This window comes from Nematostella vectensis, chromosome 4 (assembly GCF_932526225.1).
Source record: "Nematostella vectensis chromosome 4, jaNemVect1.1, whole genome shotgun sequence".
In the NCBI taxonomy this organism is placed as follows: Eukaryota; Metazoa; Cnidaria; class Anthozoa; order Actiniaria; family Edwardsiidae; genus Nematostella; species Nematostella vectensis.
The window spans coordinates 7,148,534-7,164,703 of record NC_064037.1 but is presented as its reverse complement, the minus strand read 5'-3'; the positions used below and the strand labels follow the sequence as shown (position 1 = coordinate 7,164,703).

The following is a 16,170-nucleotide window of genomic DNA, read 5'->3' as shown; positions in this document are numbered from 1 at the left end:
TTTACTTTAACCATAGTCCACTGCGGGTCATGACACGATTTCCAGAACCTTATTTGGAATAAGTGTACGCACACTGCATGTAGTAATAGTGGAAAACCATCCAATCATAGTCAGCAGTCATATAATCACAATTTAATGTCGCTAGCCTCGCCAATATATCACTCTGATCAATAATAAATTCAACTCGAACCTCACTTTATACATGGAACACAAAATTTTGTCTTTCACTCCATTGACAAGGCGCCCTTCGCCTTAAGCAATCACAAAAATAGAAACACCACCAGACGCTACCAAAAGACGCAGAAATCAGCTTTATGATTAAGTTTTTAACTTTCAAATAGTGCGAACATCATCTTTCAATTAAAACTATACCAATATGATCACTGCTTCACAAGCATGTGTTCGTATATTTTAACCCCATGTCAAAAATCAGTCGGCTTGGAATTCGGAAAATGCTTTTCCACGTACTTCCTCAGTGATTTTCTTTTAATTCTCCGTACTCAAGCACAAGCGGAACAGTACTCCTCTCTCTACAGCGGGATACTTCATGCCATTGATAGTTGAACAGTTATAAAAAGCGATCCAAGATCACGGGCGTTCAGTTTTCCGCCAGCTTCGCCGCTCTCACCTCGAAGAAGTACCAAAGGTTGCGCGACGAAGTGTTGAGAAAATACAATGGGGAGAAGGGCGGTTTTTCTTGTCGGATTAGCCTTTGCAGCTTGTGTTTTTGCTATTTCTGGTGCTCCAGCGTCACCCAAAGGAGAATGGAAGTATCGAAATACTAGGCTCATAGGTACGTACAAAACTACATATTCAAGATTCATCTACATTAATTCGTCCGAATTTCTATGTTTTCATATACCAAAGTACAACTTTGTAAAGCCTCAAACATCATTTATGCCTAGTGCACACTAGCGACATATCGACATAACGACATGGGCGAGCGCACTCTTATCTTCGACATACCGACATAGACATAACGATATAAGAGAAAAAACATGTCTTTTCTTTTATGTCATTATGTTCATGTCGTTATGTCGGGCTAAACATAGTGCGCCCATGTCGTTATGTTGTTATGTTGCTAGTGTGCACAAGGCATTAGCAAACATTTTCATAATTACAATACACGGACGATTAATGACGAGGGTATCATCTATCAACTATCACCCTTTTTTGTTTTGAAAACATAAACGTCTTTACAAACGAAAAACTTAAAAAAACACACTCGAGGAAAGTTGCCCAGCTAGTTCGCCAAAAAAGTGGTGTTGGTTAAATCTCTTACCAATAAAACTCTTTAAAGGGAATTACAGCATAGGTTAAGAGACTTATAATAAGCCAATGTTTCCTGTTTCTAAATCAGGTTTGTATATGGTTTTGCGGTTAAGGGTTCAAGGACTTGCGGAGGTCTAGCGAGACGCACAGCCAGAATTCCCGCCAAAAATCCTTGGCGCGCAGCCCGTTTTGCTTTGAAAAACAGTAATTATTTATTATAGTGTATTATATATTTATCCAATATAATGCACTATATAACGATGCTCTAAGAAATGCATCTTCCTCAGAAAGGATTTATGGGAATTTGAAAGTGAAATCGGATTTTCATGTTTCGAATATCTTCGGAGTATCAATGACGACACGCTGGGTAGATATCCGAGTTTGGTTTTTCAACTTGGATTGTTGAAAATTGTATGAAATAGAAAAGTCAAAAATAAACGATGGCGGTAGAGTTTATCCCTTTTGATATTTAATATGTAAGCCTCAGAAACAAACCATATCTTGTTGTTCTTCGTTCTCTTTCATACAATAGTAAAACAATTTATTTTTATTTAAGTTTAACGAGTTATAGATATTAAAGATTGTTAACCACCATGTTTTTTTTTTCGTATTGGATGTTCTATTCTTTCTTTTTTTCAAAATAACCCTGCAACGTTCTTTATGCTTATCCGTTTGCGTGTTAAATCCGAGAGCCACCAAAGGTAAAGAAAACATCCATAAAACCCGCTCATCTAATGATGAGTTAGAATTTCCTGTCTTAGAGATTTCGCTCTGTTAGTTAAGTCTAATTCGCTGTGTTTCAAACCTTAGTCCTGTACTCCTTCTACATACTATGAGAGTAGCTAAAAACACGCTAATCCTTCTTAAATTTAAAACCTGACGCGCGCATCTTACTTTATCAGATTATTGATATATACCTCCAGTTGTAATAAAATTCAAATAGTTGTATAGCTGAAACTAAACACTTGTATCGGTTGGCGATGTCGCGCTTTTCCCTTGTGTCGATGGGTGGTCATTTACACCCCAATTAACCTAGGGGATTAAACACTTTTTTAGGTTTCGTTTACAGTTTTGGAGTCGAAAAGCAGCGCCGAAAGTGATCTGTCGAGACTATGGCCTCTTTGAGCTCAAACAGCGCAGAATGTCTGTAAATACAGCAAACACACAAACAAATGCTTGCACTAGTTTCTTTTTTAGTGCGTTGCGTACAATCTACGTTTGCACTAGTATCATTTAAGTGCGCTGCGCTCCGTCTTTGTTTGCGCTAGTATCATTTAAGTGAGCTGCGCCCTATCTTCGCTTGCACTAGTATCATTTAAGTGCGCTGCGCCCTATCTTCGTTTGAACTAGTATTATTTAAGTTAGCTGTGCTCCGTCTTCGTTTACATTAGTATCGTTTTAGTGTGTGGTGTTGCGCACTTTTTTAGCGCATTACTATCATTAGTATTTTTGCTCTTAGTATTTTTTTTGCAGTTACGGTCAGGGTATTAGACACTTTCCCATGTGTATTGGACACGTTTCTTTTTTGCGCACCACCCATAGCGAATTCCGCCTTACTTTATCAACAACAGCTATGACATTACTCGCATATTCAAGTCGCATTTTCCCGCTTAGTCGGCCTCACTTAACGCGGAGGCAATGCTTTGTGATACTTGGCAGGACACAGCGATTTCTTCTTGTTGTTGTTCTCCCTTATGTCTTTTGGATCAGTTGGAGGCGTATCATAGGTGCCTTAACCCTAAGTATGCGCCAAGATCTCGCTGCGTATCGCCAGAACCCTGTAAAGTACCACACTGGGCCATCCGTGATCAAGTTACGCCCGTGAGATACTTGTTGTAGAAAAATAGAACGAAAGCTGGCATTAGTTTGCAGCTTTAAAATGAAAAGCAAGCAGTTTCAAAACATTCTGTTGTTGTTATTTCTGTTGATTGTTGATGTTGTTATTATTGTTGTGTTCTTCTTGTGTTTTCTTATTGTTTTTTTTTTTTATTACATTAAGGTCGACGCAATTCGCTAATATGCGAATCGTGTCTCATTCAGTCATGGATGCCATAATCTAAACCTCCTTCGCTAATATGCGAATCGTGTCTCATTCAATCATGGATGCCATAATCTAAACCTCCTCCCTTACCAGGAAACTGCTCGTTTGAGCAGAGCATGTGTGGGTGGACTAATCTGAAGCGGAGCTCAAAAAACAGCTTTAACTTCGATTGGAAGCGACAGCGGTACTCGACACCCAGCTCGGGCACTGGGCCGAAAAATGGCGCAACAGGTAAGGGGCCCTGTGGAATGCGCATCAGCTATCGTGGTATACGTGCGTTCTCATTGACCGAGGAACATGACTCATTTTAAACAGTATGATTTCCTTTTCATTTAACCATTGCTTTTTATTTCCCTTGAAAAAATCTTCCGCTATTAGGCACCTACTTCATGTACATCGAAAGCTCGTCCCCCCGCAAGCCTGGTGATGAGGCCGCCCTTTCAAACGGTCCCTATGACGGAGTGATGTGCATGAGTTTCAGCTACCATATGTTTGGGGAAAACATTGCCTCACTCGAGATTTTTGTGGACGATCGGAGCGAGTTTGGTGAGAAGGTCTCCCTGTGGAAGAAGTCAGGCAATCTTGGGAACAAATGGAGGAGGGACAATGTTACGATATACGGCAAGTCCTTCTACGTAAGTAGTCCCTTGATTTTTATTATGAATGATTCTTAAAGTATCTATCAAGCCCCGTCTAAGTTCATACCTCAAATAAGCCCCCCGCCAAGCAAAATATCTAAATCTATCAAGACTTCCCTTCATTTGGAACGTGTGCATATGTCTCATGGTATCAGTTATAATTGCTTTGTTTAAATACACAAAGCAAATTTGTTAAGTCAAGAGGTTTACAGTATTCATCTGCGTCTAAAAAAAATTGAAATAAGCCTGCGCATCAGGCACTCATAACATCTCCTGGCCTTGAAGAATATAAGCGATGGTTTATAAGATCTTTCACTGTACTCCACAATTTGCGATTTTGTGAGAAAATACTGTGCATCTGATAATGAAAACCTATTCTTATGTTGTTACTGTGGTTTTAGCTAATTTATAATTTCAGTTGGTTTAAGTAATTTCTCATCGTCCATCTCTAAGGTTCAAAAAATGACTTTATTTCTTCTAGGTGATGTTCGTTGGTGAGGTCGGGAATGGATACCGCGGAGATATCGCCATTGACAACATCATATTCGCAGACAAGACGTGCAATGGAGAGAATCCTGAAAAACTCATGGCAAAATTCGCCGGACCCCCTGCTAACGTCACTATTGCGAAAGGTATGACCACACCCAATTAGAAAGTACTAGTGACCACGCCCCATTACTATGGCTACGGCCAGTTTGGTCGGTCATTAACAGCCGTCACTATGGCTACGGCCAGTTTGGGGTGATATCGCCGGAGACCAGGTTGATAGGTTGTGCAGCGGCGTTTGCTCTTGCGTTTTATAAGTGATATTTTTTAAGTGGACTTTAAAACCACACTAGCATTCACACGTTAGCACCATTAGATACAAGACGGGACGCTTAGTTTTATTCATAACTTCCTATCTATTTGCGGTTTGCGAACTTGCTATAGATGCCTACAAAATAATAAGATAGGACAGGGGCTCATAAGTAGGGGCAATCAACTTACCCATGTTCTGGTACTATATAGGTGTCACGACGTTTCCTAGAATCAGGCTATTTTTAGACGCGCGGATGAGCCAATCAGATTCAACCTTTGTGTTGATGTTTTGGCTGAGCTCAACTGCACGCGCAGTCTCAGACAAAAAGTTATGTTCTCTCTTCGGTACTTTAACTTTTTGTTGCTCTCTTCTTTAATATGAATCCAACCCTACCTATGACTTTGAATTCTAGCTTGCAATTCTTTTGGCAAACAAACAAAACCGACGGATGATAGATAAAAATCTATTCTTCTTAACTGCGTTTTGCGCGTGCAGCCTCACGTCACTCGCGCGCGCGACCAACGTCAACGTAGCTGATTGGCCAGTTCGTGCGCGCGCGTTTAAAAATAGCCTGATCCTAGGAAACGCTGTGACATTTATATAATACAGATGATTGCCCTTACTTTGTTTTTCTTTTTTTCTCTTTACGTTTATTTACAGGCACCTGTGATTTCAATAAAAATACATTCTGTGATTGGAGCAATGAGAAATTTACAGACAAATTCGACTGGAGGATCACAAAGGGACGAACTGGAACATCGGCGACTGGCCCGCCCGGAGACCATACTGGCCGACAGGGTGCGGAAATATATATTATTATTATTTTTTATCATTATCATCGTCATCATTATCATCATTATCATTATCATCATCATCATCATCATCGCCGTCGTCGTCTTCGTTGTCATCATCATCATTATCTCATCATCATCATCGTCGTCGCCATCATTATCGTCGTCGTCATTGTAATCCTCATATTATTATTTTTGTTATTTTTTATGGCTGTTGTTATTGGTTTGATTATTTACACCAACCACTCCAGTAAACCCCTTTTAAAACTTTCTAATACTCTCTATTTACGTAAGAACTCCCCTTCACCCTGTTGGTCAGCAGGGTTCAGGCTACGAGAAAAACTCTTTATATGCCTTCCCCGTAAAGAGAGGATATAAAACTTATAGAGCGGCCTTTTAGTTCTATGTATCTCGTGACCGATGTCTTTCTTCACAGGTTATTATGCGTTCATCGAGTCTTCCTCCCCTAGACGCCCAGGAGACACCGCGCGCCTGGTCAGCCCTATTGTATGCGGACGTGTATGTTTGCGATTCTACTACAACATGTACGGCACAGGGACTGGCGCGCTGGCCGTGTACCGGAGAGAGGGGTACGGAGCCACTGAGAAGTGGGATAGGGTGTGGCAGAGATTGGGTGACCAGGGTGCCGCATGGCGCAGGGATATGGTGGAGCTGAACTCCGACCAGCAGTGCTACAAGGTGAGATCAACATTAAATCAACTTAGAAATGCTAACGCTTTTTTAAATTTTCTGCGATTCAAGAAAAAACCCGGCGAAGGTAAAATTCCGGAGAATGGCAAGTTCAGTGCCGATTTTCGGTACATAAAAGCACATTTCGATATATTTCGAGGGCGGAGGCTCCAAGGGATAGAAAATCTTTTTGAGAAATCCCCTTTCTTGGGGATAAGCAATAAGTTTTATTTTTTTGGGTGAAGGAACTGAGTGATTAAGAAAACCGTGTTTTTTTCAGGTGGTTATCGAAGCGACGCGAGGAAGCACCTATCTTGGAGATACCGCTATCGATGGAATACTAGTGCGCGAGGGCTCATGCTGTAAGATAAGAAGCGAACTCAACCTGCTGGAGAAGAATGGTAACGAGCCAAGTTGACACGTGACATCATTTTCATATTCCCGCACAACAACAATTTTAGCTATAATATCTAATAAGAGCTTGATTAATTGCGACTTTTATTAGCTTCTGATTTTATAACATAGAAAGAATTGTGAAAATGGGATATAAAGATATTGCTTTTCAGGTAACTAAATCTTCTGATCAAGACATTAGTTAAAGCACAATCATTAATCGTTTAATATTTAGATTGTTCTGCATTTGTACTGCCTAAAACACCTTTCCAAATTTCAGGCAACTGCGACTTTGAGAAGGGATTCTGCGGGTGGAAGAACGCGGTGCGTGATGACTTTAACTGGAAATTGACGAAAACTTCGACTCCAAGCAAACAGACCGGACCTTCGAAGTACAATGGTAAGGGGTGGAATTACCAATAAAGGGGGAGGGGGGGGAGGGTAGTCGGGGTGAGTTCTGGAGCGACTCAGTTTTAAAGTTTTGAAATTTGCAATTTGATTGGGAAAATTAACAATATCCGCACCTCGACACAAAGAACGAGAAGAATAGAGACAAAAGAACTCCTTTGTAGAACAAATATAATAGGAGACAAAGCAGCTGCGTACTTACTCAAAAAACTGCTTCTCCAAACAAAGGGTGGGAAGTCTGACACCAGGGGGGGAGGAATGACAAAAACAGAATGATAAAAACAGACGGGGGTGATCGTCGGCAAAAACGATGTTAACCCTTAGGGATGGCACTTTGGGCGTGGTCAACAGAAATTATTACCCCTAAGAGATGGCAAATTGGGTGTGGTCGAAGGAATTTTTGACCATAAGAGATAAAAGAATCGGGAAAAAAACGTTAAACACCCCCCTTATAAATAGCAATTGGTCGAATTTTGTACTCTAAGAGATAACCGAATCAGAAAAAACCTTAAACACTATGTATCAAGACCGGTGACCTCTCGAGAGTTTTAGTGAGAATTATGGTATAGATACATGGTTTAATGAAAGACAAGAACGGTATACAAGTTATATGATAGGGGATGCGTACGTGTTAAGGAATCTGATCTCGAACCGTTTCTTTCTTCGAAGGCGGATACATCTATATGGAAGCCTCGGAGCCGAGAGTCCAAGGCGATAGTGCGGTACTTGTCAGCGGTATTCTGTACGGTTCACTGTGCATGCGCTTCAAGTACAACATGAATGGCAAGACTACGGGCGCATTGAGAGTCTACCGAAACGGAGATGGGGTTTACCAAGAGTTGCTATGGCAACGGAAAGGTCACCAAGGTGACGTGTGGAGAAATGCCGCTGTCTCAATCGACTGCAGTGTCAAAGCGTATTTCGTGAGTATTACTAAGCGTACCTCACCCAAGACGTTCATTCCGTGACATATCGACAAACATTTTTACAATCATTATTTTGAAATATTTTCAGACTGATCGAATACGATTCTTCTTTTGTTTGAAGATGTTTGAGTCAATAACAATCTGGATCTTGTAGATCGAGTTTGTCATGTGATTAATTCAGTCCTTTATGTCTAGATCGAGCTTGAAGCCGTTCGTGGATCTGATTGGAGGGGTGATATCGCTGTGGACGAGATTGAATTCTCGAATGGAAAGTGTCCGTCGTTCGGTTCAGACCCTGATATTCCGATGACAACTTTGCCCCCCACAACACCAACCCAACTGGTAGTCCTCGATTACGAAGGTACGAGCATGGCTTTGGTCAAGATTCTTAGTGCAAGTTGATTTCTGTATCATCATTATGTTCCAGGGTTTTGCGATTTTAACAACGGTTTTTGCTTCTGGGAAAACGATATCAATGACAAAGGAGACTGGACACAGCACAAAGGAGAAACGGTTTCCAAGAAAACTGGTCCCCGTGAGGGATATGGAGGAGGTAAGACAATAAGCCATAGAACAAAGGACACGCAAAATGACCTATCATAACACGGCATCACAAAACAGCCTCTTTTCTCGTCACTTGTTGTTTTGTCACTCGAAGCAGGGGCGTGTCTAAAGAAAAACGCAGGGTGTGGTCCAGAGTAGAAATTCACTGACCACGGATACTTCAAATCGGGATCCAGCTCTGGTCACTAATCCACCTAGAAACTTTTTCTACCTAAATACATACATACAATCAACCGTCTTTTTAACTACCAATGGAGGTCAACCGGAGTCGAACATATCTCGTTACACGAGTAGGACAGACCAACCCCCTCTGGACAGGCGCCTGCAAAGCGATTCAGTATCACCGATGGTGATCTCTTGCTCACTCAGGAACATTCATCTACGTGGAGGCGTCAGAACTAAAGGCTGGAGACGTGGCTCGCTTAGTACTGAATGCGCCCTTGCGGGGTGAAGTGTGTTTGAAGATGATGTACCATATGAACGGGGCAGGAATGGGTAATCTTACCGTGGACATGAAGGAGAGAGCAGGAGATGGGTGGAAGGTCGTGTGGAACCAGACTGGAGACATGGGCGACCTGTGGCGCGAGGCCATCGTCAGCATCAAGGGCAATGATTATGTGGTAGGTTGTGTAGCCAAGCAATGATTATGTGGTAGGTTGTGTAGCCAAGCAATGATTATGTGGTAGGTTGTGTAGCCAAGCAATGATTATGTGGTAGGTTGTGTAGCCAAGCAATGATTATGTGGTAGGTTGTGTAGCCAAGCAATGATTATGTGGTAGGTGATGGTGATGTGGTGGTGATGGTGATGGTGATGATGGTGATGATGGTGATGATGGTGATGGTGATGATGATGATGATGGTGATGGTGATGGTGATGGTGATGGTGATGGTGATGGTGATGGTGATGGTGATGGTGATGGTGATGGTGATGGTGATGGTGATGGTGATGGTGATGGTGATGGTGATGGTGATGGTGATGGTGATGGTGATGGTGATGGTGATGGTGATGGTGATGGTGATGGTGATGGTGATGGTGATGGTGATGGTGATGGTGATGGTGATGGTGATGGTGATGGTGATGGTGATGGTGATGGTGATGGTGATGGTGATGGTGATGGTGATGGTGATGGTGATGATGGTGATGGTGGTAATGGTGATGGTGATGGTGGTGATGGTGATGGTGGTGATGGTGATGGTGATGGTGATGATGGTGATGGTGATGGTGGTGATGGTGATGGTGGTGATGGTGATGGTGATGGTGATGATGGTGATGGTAATGGTGATGGTGATGGTGGTGATGGTGATGGTGATGGTGGTGATGGTGATGGTGATGGTGATGGTGATGGTGATGGTGATGGTGATGATGGTGATGGTGATGGTGATGGTGATGGTGATGGTGATGGTGATGGTGATGGTGATGGTGATGGTGATGGTGATGGTGATGGTGATGGTGATGGTGATGGTGATGGTGATGGTGATGGTGATGGTGATTGGCATTTGCAATTTCACACATTTTTTTCAAATAGGTGAAAACGTCCATTGTGTTTTTGTCGTGTGTAGATCTCCATTGCCGCTACCCGAGGGCCCACGTTTGAGTCGGACTTCGCCCTTGACTCGCTAGAGGTTCACCGAGGAAAATGTGGTGGTGGCGATCAAGGGAGCAAGATTAGCGCAGCCAAGGTCTTGTCGCAATGTAAGTAGCCTCTACGTACCACACGGTCAACCTGTGGTAAGCGTAGCCTCACGAACAAATGTCATGCCGCTATGTAAGTAAACTCACGTTCAACCTGTGGTGTGCCCGCGCCGCAAAGGTCATATCCCGTTGAAAGTATCTTCACGGGTAAAACAAGGGTCAACTACTCTTTTTATCCAAATCAGAGTAAGGTATTGAAATCAACCAATATGGCGAAAAAACAAAGTGTTGAATAAAGAGTTCAGATAGGAAATTATATTCCAAAACCTTTGTCGCTCCCAATCAAGTCTCACAATTCTTAACCACTGTATTAATCTCTTTCCAATCTACGATATCACACAGACAACTGCAACTTCGAGAAATGCACCGAGAGAAAATGCAGAGATGGCGACAATATAATGGGCTGCCTGTGGAAAGCAGGACGGGAAGTCTATGACTGGAGGACAAGGAGGACTCAGAGAGAATGGGAGTTTATTAAAGGCCAAACCCAATCAACTTATACCGGACCCATGAAGGCGGCCGAGGGGGGTGAGTAGGGCGCTAGAGAGGTGATAATGATGATGATGACAAGGGCGATGATAGCAGAAACAACAATAATAGGTCTGAATTGGTTGTAATGAAGATGATAAAGCCGACGGCAGTGATGATGTTGATGATGATGATGATGATTGTTAAGGCGATGATGACACTTTTGATAATGAGTGGAGATGATAATAAGGTGATCAAGATGATTGTGAGGATGATGATAAAGGAATGATAATGGTATTGATTATGACAATAATGATGACGATTTTCATACCAATACCATTGCATTCAAGCCCTTGTAACCAGGATTTTCAGCTTCTGACCTGCCTCGCTTTCAAGCTCAAATTACACAGGAACCCCATTACTGTGGCAGCAGACAGAAGGTTTCATGGCGAGGGAATGGCAGTTTTCTGATAATAATCAGAAAAAAATTCTTTTTATCAAAATTCTTTTTATGCCCTATCAGCCATGTACGGCTACTTGGAGGCCTCAAGCCCGGCAGCAATGAACGACTTCGCACGTTTATTCCTTACCATCGAGGTGGATACCAGCCTGTGCATGCGTTTTTTCTACCACATGCAAGGATCTAACATGGGATCGCTGAGCGTTTATACCATTGAACCTAAAGACGCAGCACGGAAAAGAAGGGTGATCTGGCAGGTGCGCGGCCAACCGAGAAAGGACCCGACGAAGTGGCAGACATTCCAGCAATCATTCAAGGTCACAAAGGGCGAAACGGTGAGAGCGGTCTCTCTCTCTCTCTCCCTCTCTCTCTCCCTCTCTCCCTCCCTCTCTCCCTCCCTCCCTCCCTCCCTCCCTCCCTCCCTCCCTCCCTCCCTCCCTCCCTCCCTCCCTCCCTCCCTCCCTCCCTCCCTCCCTCCCTCCCTCCCTCCCTCCCTCCCTCCCTCCCTCCCTCCCTCCCTCCCTCCCTCCCTCCCTCCCTCCCTCCCTCCCTCCCTCCCTCCCTCCCTCCCTCCCTCCCTCCCTCCCTCCCTCCCTCCCTCCCTCCCTCCCTCCCTCCCTCCCTCCCTCCCTCCCTCCCTCCCTCCCTCCCTCCCTCCCTCCCTCCCTCCCTCCCTCCCTCCCTCCCTCCCTCCCTCCCTCCCTCCCTCCCTCCCTCCCTCCCTCCCTCCCTCCCTCCCTCCCTCCCTCCCTCCCTCTCTCTCTCTCTCTCTCTCTCTCTCTCTCTCTCTCTCTCTCTCTCTCTCTCTTTCGTTGCTGTCATTATAATCCCTGTTGATGATATATAGTTACGGTTGTTGTCGAAATTGCTTTTTGCAGCTATTGTTGCTGTCTCTGTCGTTGTTGATATGCTGTTAGTCATATCGTTGTTTATTTACAGATTGTGATTGAGGCCGTTCGAGGAAATGGCTACTACAGTGATATTGCCGTTGACGACATTAGATTCTCACAGGAGGCTTATTGCTCGGCGCTTAACTTAGGGAAGTGGACGCGTCTGGTGAATAGACAGTGAGAGTCCCTTTAGACATCTAAACGAGGCTTATTTGATATTGGCGAAACATCTCGTGGGCATTGTTAAAAGATTATATGTATAAAGAAAAAAGGATGGAACGATAACATCGAAAAGGAGCCAATTTGTAATGTAACCATGGCTAAACTAAAGTTGATGTATATTGTACACGCACGGCAGTTTATTAGATAAAGAAGCTTATTAGAAGAAGATGAATCACGAAATTAGTTTACCATGAACATCACGACCACAACGCACCATTGCCTAAGACGAAACAGAAAGTACCCTATCATTGATAGTATAGACATTCTATTACTCGCATCACCTGATAAAAAGTAGCATTTGATGGATCTCGTGAAATCTCGTAAATTACATTGCATGTTTCATGGTGGGTCTTTTAGCTTATCAATGTTATGAATCGTAGTCGTAGCAGGACTCGAGTTATGGGGGTGGGGGGGGGGGGGCACGATACAGAAACATTAAGAAAACATTGGGGTGGGGGCAGAGCCACGCCCCTACTGGTCATTTCCTTGTATATATTTTTTAATTTGCTACGGCCCTGTGGACCACGTATCCCATCAGATGATGCTGTCCTCCGCACCCTCTAACTTACGCCATTTTGCTCCTCCAGCCTTCTCCTTGTCCCTCCCCCCTTGAGCTAAGAGCTTCCACATTACATCAGGGAATCTTGGCAGAGAGGTCACTCACACATACGAATAGTTCCCCTTTAGAACCGACTACCAGTTCCATTTCTAGTTCTGGTTTTGGTCGAGGTCGGAGTTGGTCAAAGTTGGCGACGATCAGGTTTCGGCGTAAATGTGCTCTGTGCAACCATTAAACCTGTCGAGTTTCATTCTAATAGACCATATGTTACACAAGCTATCCAGCTTTGATATTTAATGTTTTGGGGGGTTTTTGATCGTGATGGATTAAATTTTACCGAACATTTTGGAGTTTCACGTATTTTATTATTTGTTTTGCGTTTCTGTCCCAATTTACCGAATTCCCATTCTTTATCTGTTCATGCTTGTCACAGCCCAACCTGTTATTACTTAGTTCTTATGTGTCCTATTTACAAAAACCCCATTCTTTATGCGTGTCGTAGCTCAGCCGTGTCGCGCACCACAGGGCCGGGCTGTCTTTCATGGTGCAGTGGTTGTATAAGGTGTCCTTGTAGATGAACGGAAAGCTACAGCACTTGCCCTTTGAGTTTCCTCCAACTGTCTCTAGACAACCTGCATAACAAACATCAATTTCTTTCTTTGATCACCGCGCCCTTTCTTAAAATATTTTTCAAAACACTGAGTTTATGATCGGAAAATATACGCATTTATTCATTTTTTCATTTTTATGAATGTTTATTATTCTTTTTTAGAGGGGTGGGGTGTAGATATGCTGGATCCGCTTTTAGGCAGTGCCTTTATTATCAGATGGACAGTTCCCTGGTGGTTACCCCTCCCCCCCTCATACACACTGGGTCACTTGTTCAAAAGTTAGCAAACGAAGTAACCCACTCTAGATACACAATATTAAAACAAAAATGAATGTGGATGCTTACCCATATAGCTGTTGTCATATTTTCCCGTTCCTTAAATTGGAAAAAAATATTTGTACAAAATATTTCAACTGTTGTCATTCGCAAACATCCCACCCTCATTAAAGTTCCTGCTAGAACACGCCTTCACCTGATTTGTATGTAACTTCTACGTTGACGAAGTTGTCTGCACAATCGAATGGCAGAACGGCCAAGGAATCTTCGCCATTTAGCAGCAGCTGAGCCCGCGAGCTGTCATCAAGTGGAACAGCGCTGTATTTCACAGGCTTTCCGCGCATGCGCTTGCTGACTAAGGTTTTGAGTTCAAGGGACTTGCCTTTTACAATGAACCCTTTAAACTCTTGTTCGGATACTGTTTTCCAGAGCCTGAACGGTTTGTCGAGTTTATTGATAAAGTTGAGGTTGACACAGCTTACTGAAAATAATACAAACAGTAAACACCCGCGGTCAAGAACCTAGTTCAAAATTAGATCGAAAAGTATTGTTTTCCGTTTTGCTATCAACCATAAAAATTGTCTTCATATGTTATATTACATAAGTTTTAATCAAAAGAAGTCAAAGGTATCATATGGAAAAATCATAGTATTTGAAGGTTAATAAGAAATGACCCACTTTTTGGCGGCCAAGGGGGCCTGTGTTTGCGCCTGAAGCAGACGCAGCACCATGCCTCCCCTTTCCACTCCGTCAAACGCACCGTCCGTCTCTTTATCTAAGTCTGTGAGCTTTGCTTGAAGCAAATGCGTTTAACGTTAGGAAGGGGAAGCATTAGCGCTGATTAGGGACCATATCAATTTATAGGAACCTACGGTAGTCGTAGTTGAGGTGTCTTTGGGCATATACTCACGAAGAGAACAGTTTTCATTCTTCTATATCTATCCCGTTATCCCGTAGCCTGCTAGCCGGCTATCATTGTGGGTTATTTGGAAATGTTTTATTTTCGAATATTGGGAACCCTGTGCCCAGCGCACCTCTGCCTTCGCGCGCGCACAGGGCTCCCAATATTCGAAAATAAAACATTTCCAAATAACCCACAATGATAGCCGGCTAGCAGGCTATTTATCCCGCGCGCTACGCCAGCCTTACGCCACCATTTGATATTAGACGTGAAGTTAGGAGCCTAACTAATTCCTTGCAGCTAGTTGATTGATTTGCCATTTCCCCCTTGGAATTCGATCTTTTCATAACAAATTTGCTTGTTTGTTTCTGTTTGCTGGATTTCGTTTTCAAGAGATTTTGCCTTGATCCGTCAGTTATCAAATAACTCTGCGCGCAGCACTGAGAATGGTACGCGGTTTCCACTTATTATCATGGAAACGCTACAAATAGGAAACTGTACCAGATCTGTTATCATTCGAGCGTGACTAAGAATATTAATCGCCCAAACAATTATCATAGCACGATAGGGAGATTTTAAACTCAGGAACTTGTAGACTTCACAAAAAGGACTTTTAGTTTATACCAATCTGCAGGGCTTACCCGGTCCTGTGTTGTCGAACCTTTTGACTCTTATCGCCAGTGCCTTCGCTTGACTCAGCAAATCACAGCACAGTATCACCACTAAGACCCACAAGTGCTTATAAGGCACCATTTTTACTAAACCACTCAGCTAGAAGCATTTGTGACGAAGTTCAGTTATTTGTAGTTTTGTAGTACATCTATGACGGTTCGGACAGCCCTGTTGTGATTTTTTTTTCGCGCGGATGTGTGAATGTAGTTCGCGTTTTCACAGGTGGTCTTATTGTTGGGCGGTGACACGAAGCCGCCTTGTTACCATTTACAAGAATCTGTTCGATTCCGAAAGGAAGCCACAAGAAAGCTATTTTGTTATGATAATCCGTGTTGTAAATAATAGGACTCTACACTTTCTTGAATTAGTTGAGATGTAGCACATCAAAATTGTAATAGCAAAGTGGAGACTTTCTTTTGCCTACTTACGAGTAAACTTCGTTGCATACGAGCGGCATTGTAAACGAGCACTCTCAAGGTCTCTAACTTTCGCTGCTGAAAGCGCATCTTTGAGTACGCCATCCCATTGCGCGGGAGGACTTTAGAATATGTAAGCCGCCACGATAATTAAACTCCTAAGATCCGTTATTTTTTTTGGTCGATTTAGCTTGTAAAAAGAGACCGCGGCGGGAAAATTTCCGAAACTGCCCGCGGGCAATATCGTAGGATTCTCGCCCGCTTATCCAATCAGAGTGCGCCTACCATCGTAGCCAAAAAATAATACCGGGTATTCACCACCTTATCTTTGAGAAATCAGCAACCAATATCTCCCTGAGACTTATCTGTATCTATTAATATTTACGAGTGTCGGTTTTTCTTATCCCTACCCTGAGAACAAGAGCCTCCTCAAGCATGATCCTAATCCTCAAGCATGAAGTTTTCTATATAAGACATCATG

At 43.1% G+C, this 16,170-nt stretch overlaps 2 protein-coding genes across 3 annotated transcripts; one reads left to right on the top strand and one right to left on the bottom strand.

Annotated features, from left to right (window-relative positions):
* Positions 1 to 542: 542 nt before the first annotated feature.
* On the top strand, positions 543 to 12,561 carry LOC5519689 (MAM and LDL-receptor class A domain-containing protein 1). The gene is made up of 16 exons (XM_048726568.1): positions 543 to 793; positions 3,407 to 3,544; positions 3,692 to 3,948; positions 4,433 to 4,583; positions 5,411 to 5,548; positions 5,978 to 6,240; positions 6,512 to 6,632; positions 6,905 to 7,024; positions 7,702 to 7,955; positions 8,154 to 8,319; positions 8,386 to 8,511; positions 8,892 to 9,142; positions 10,083 to 10,215; positions 10,558 to 10,743; positions 11,207 to 11,478; positions 12,083 to 12,561. Exons 1-16 carry the CDS (start codon positions 676 to 678, stop codon positions 12,212 to 12,214), a joined length of 2,826 nt encoding a protein of 941 aa, XP_048582525.1. The 5' UTR covers positions 543 to 675; the 3' UTR covers positions 12,215 to 12,561.
* A 532-nt stretch (positions 12,562 to 13,093) lies between these two features.
* Positions 13,094 to 16,106, bottom strand: LOC5519688 (secretory phospholipase A2 receptor). 2 transcript variants are annotated; one of them, XM_032364508.2, is made up of 4 exons: positions 15,243 to 16,106; positions 13,897 to 14,181; positions 13,770 to 13,799; positions 13,094 to 13,446 (listed from the first exon to the last, which is right to left on the bottom strand). In XM_032364508.2, the coding sequence occupies exons 1-4, from the start codon at positions 15,352 to 15,354 to the stop codon at positions 13,280 to 13,282; spliced, it is 594 nt and encodes a 197-aa protein (XP_032220399.2). In that variant the 5' UTR covers positions 15,355 to 16,106; the 3' UTR covers positions 13,094 to 13,279. The 2 variants fall into 2 exon arrangements, with proteins under 2 accessions (XP_032220399.2, XP_048582526.1); XM_048726569.1 differs by lacking the exon at positions 13,770 to 13,799.
* Between the last annotated feature and the right edge of the window lie 64 nt (positions 16,107 to 16,170).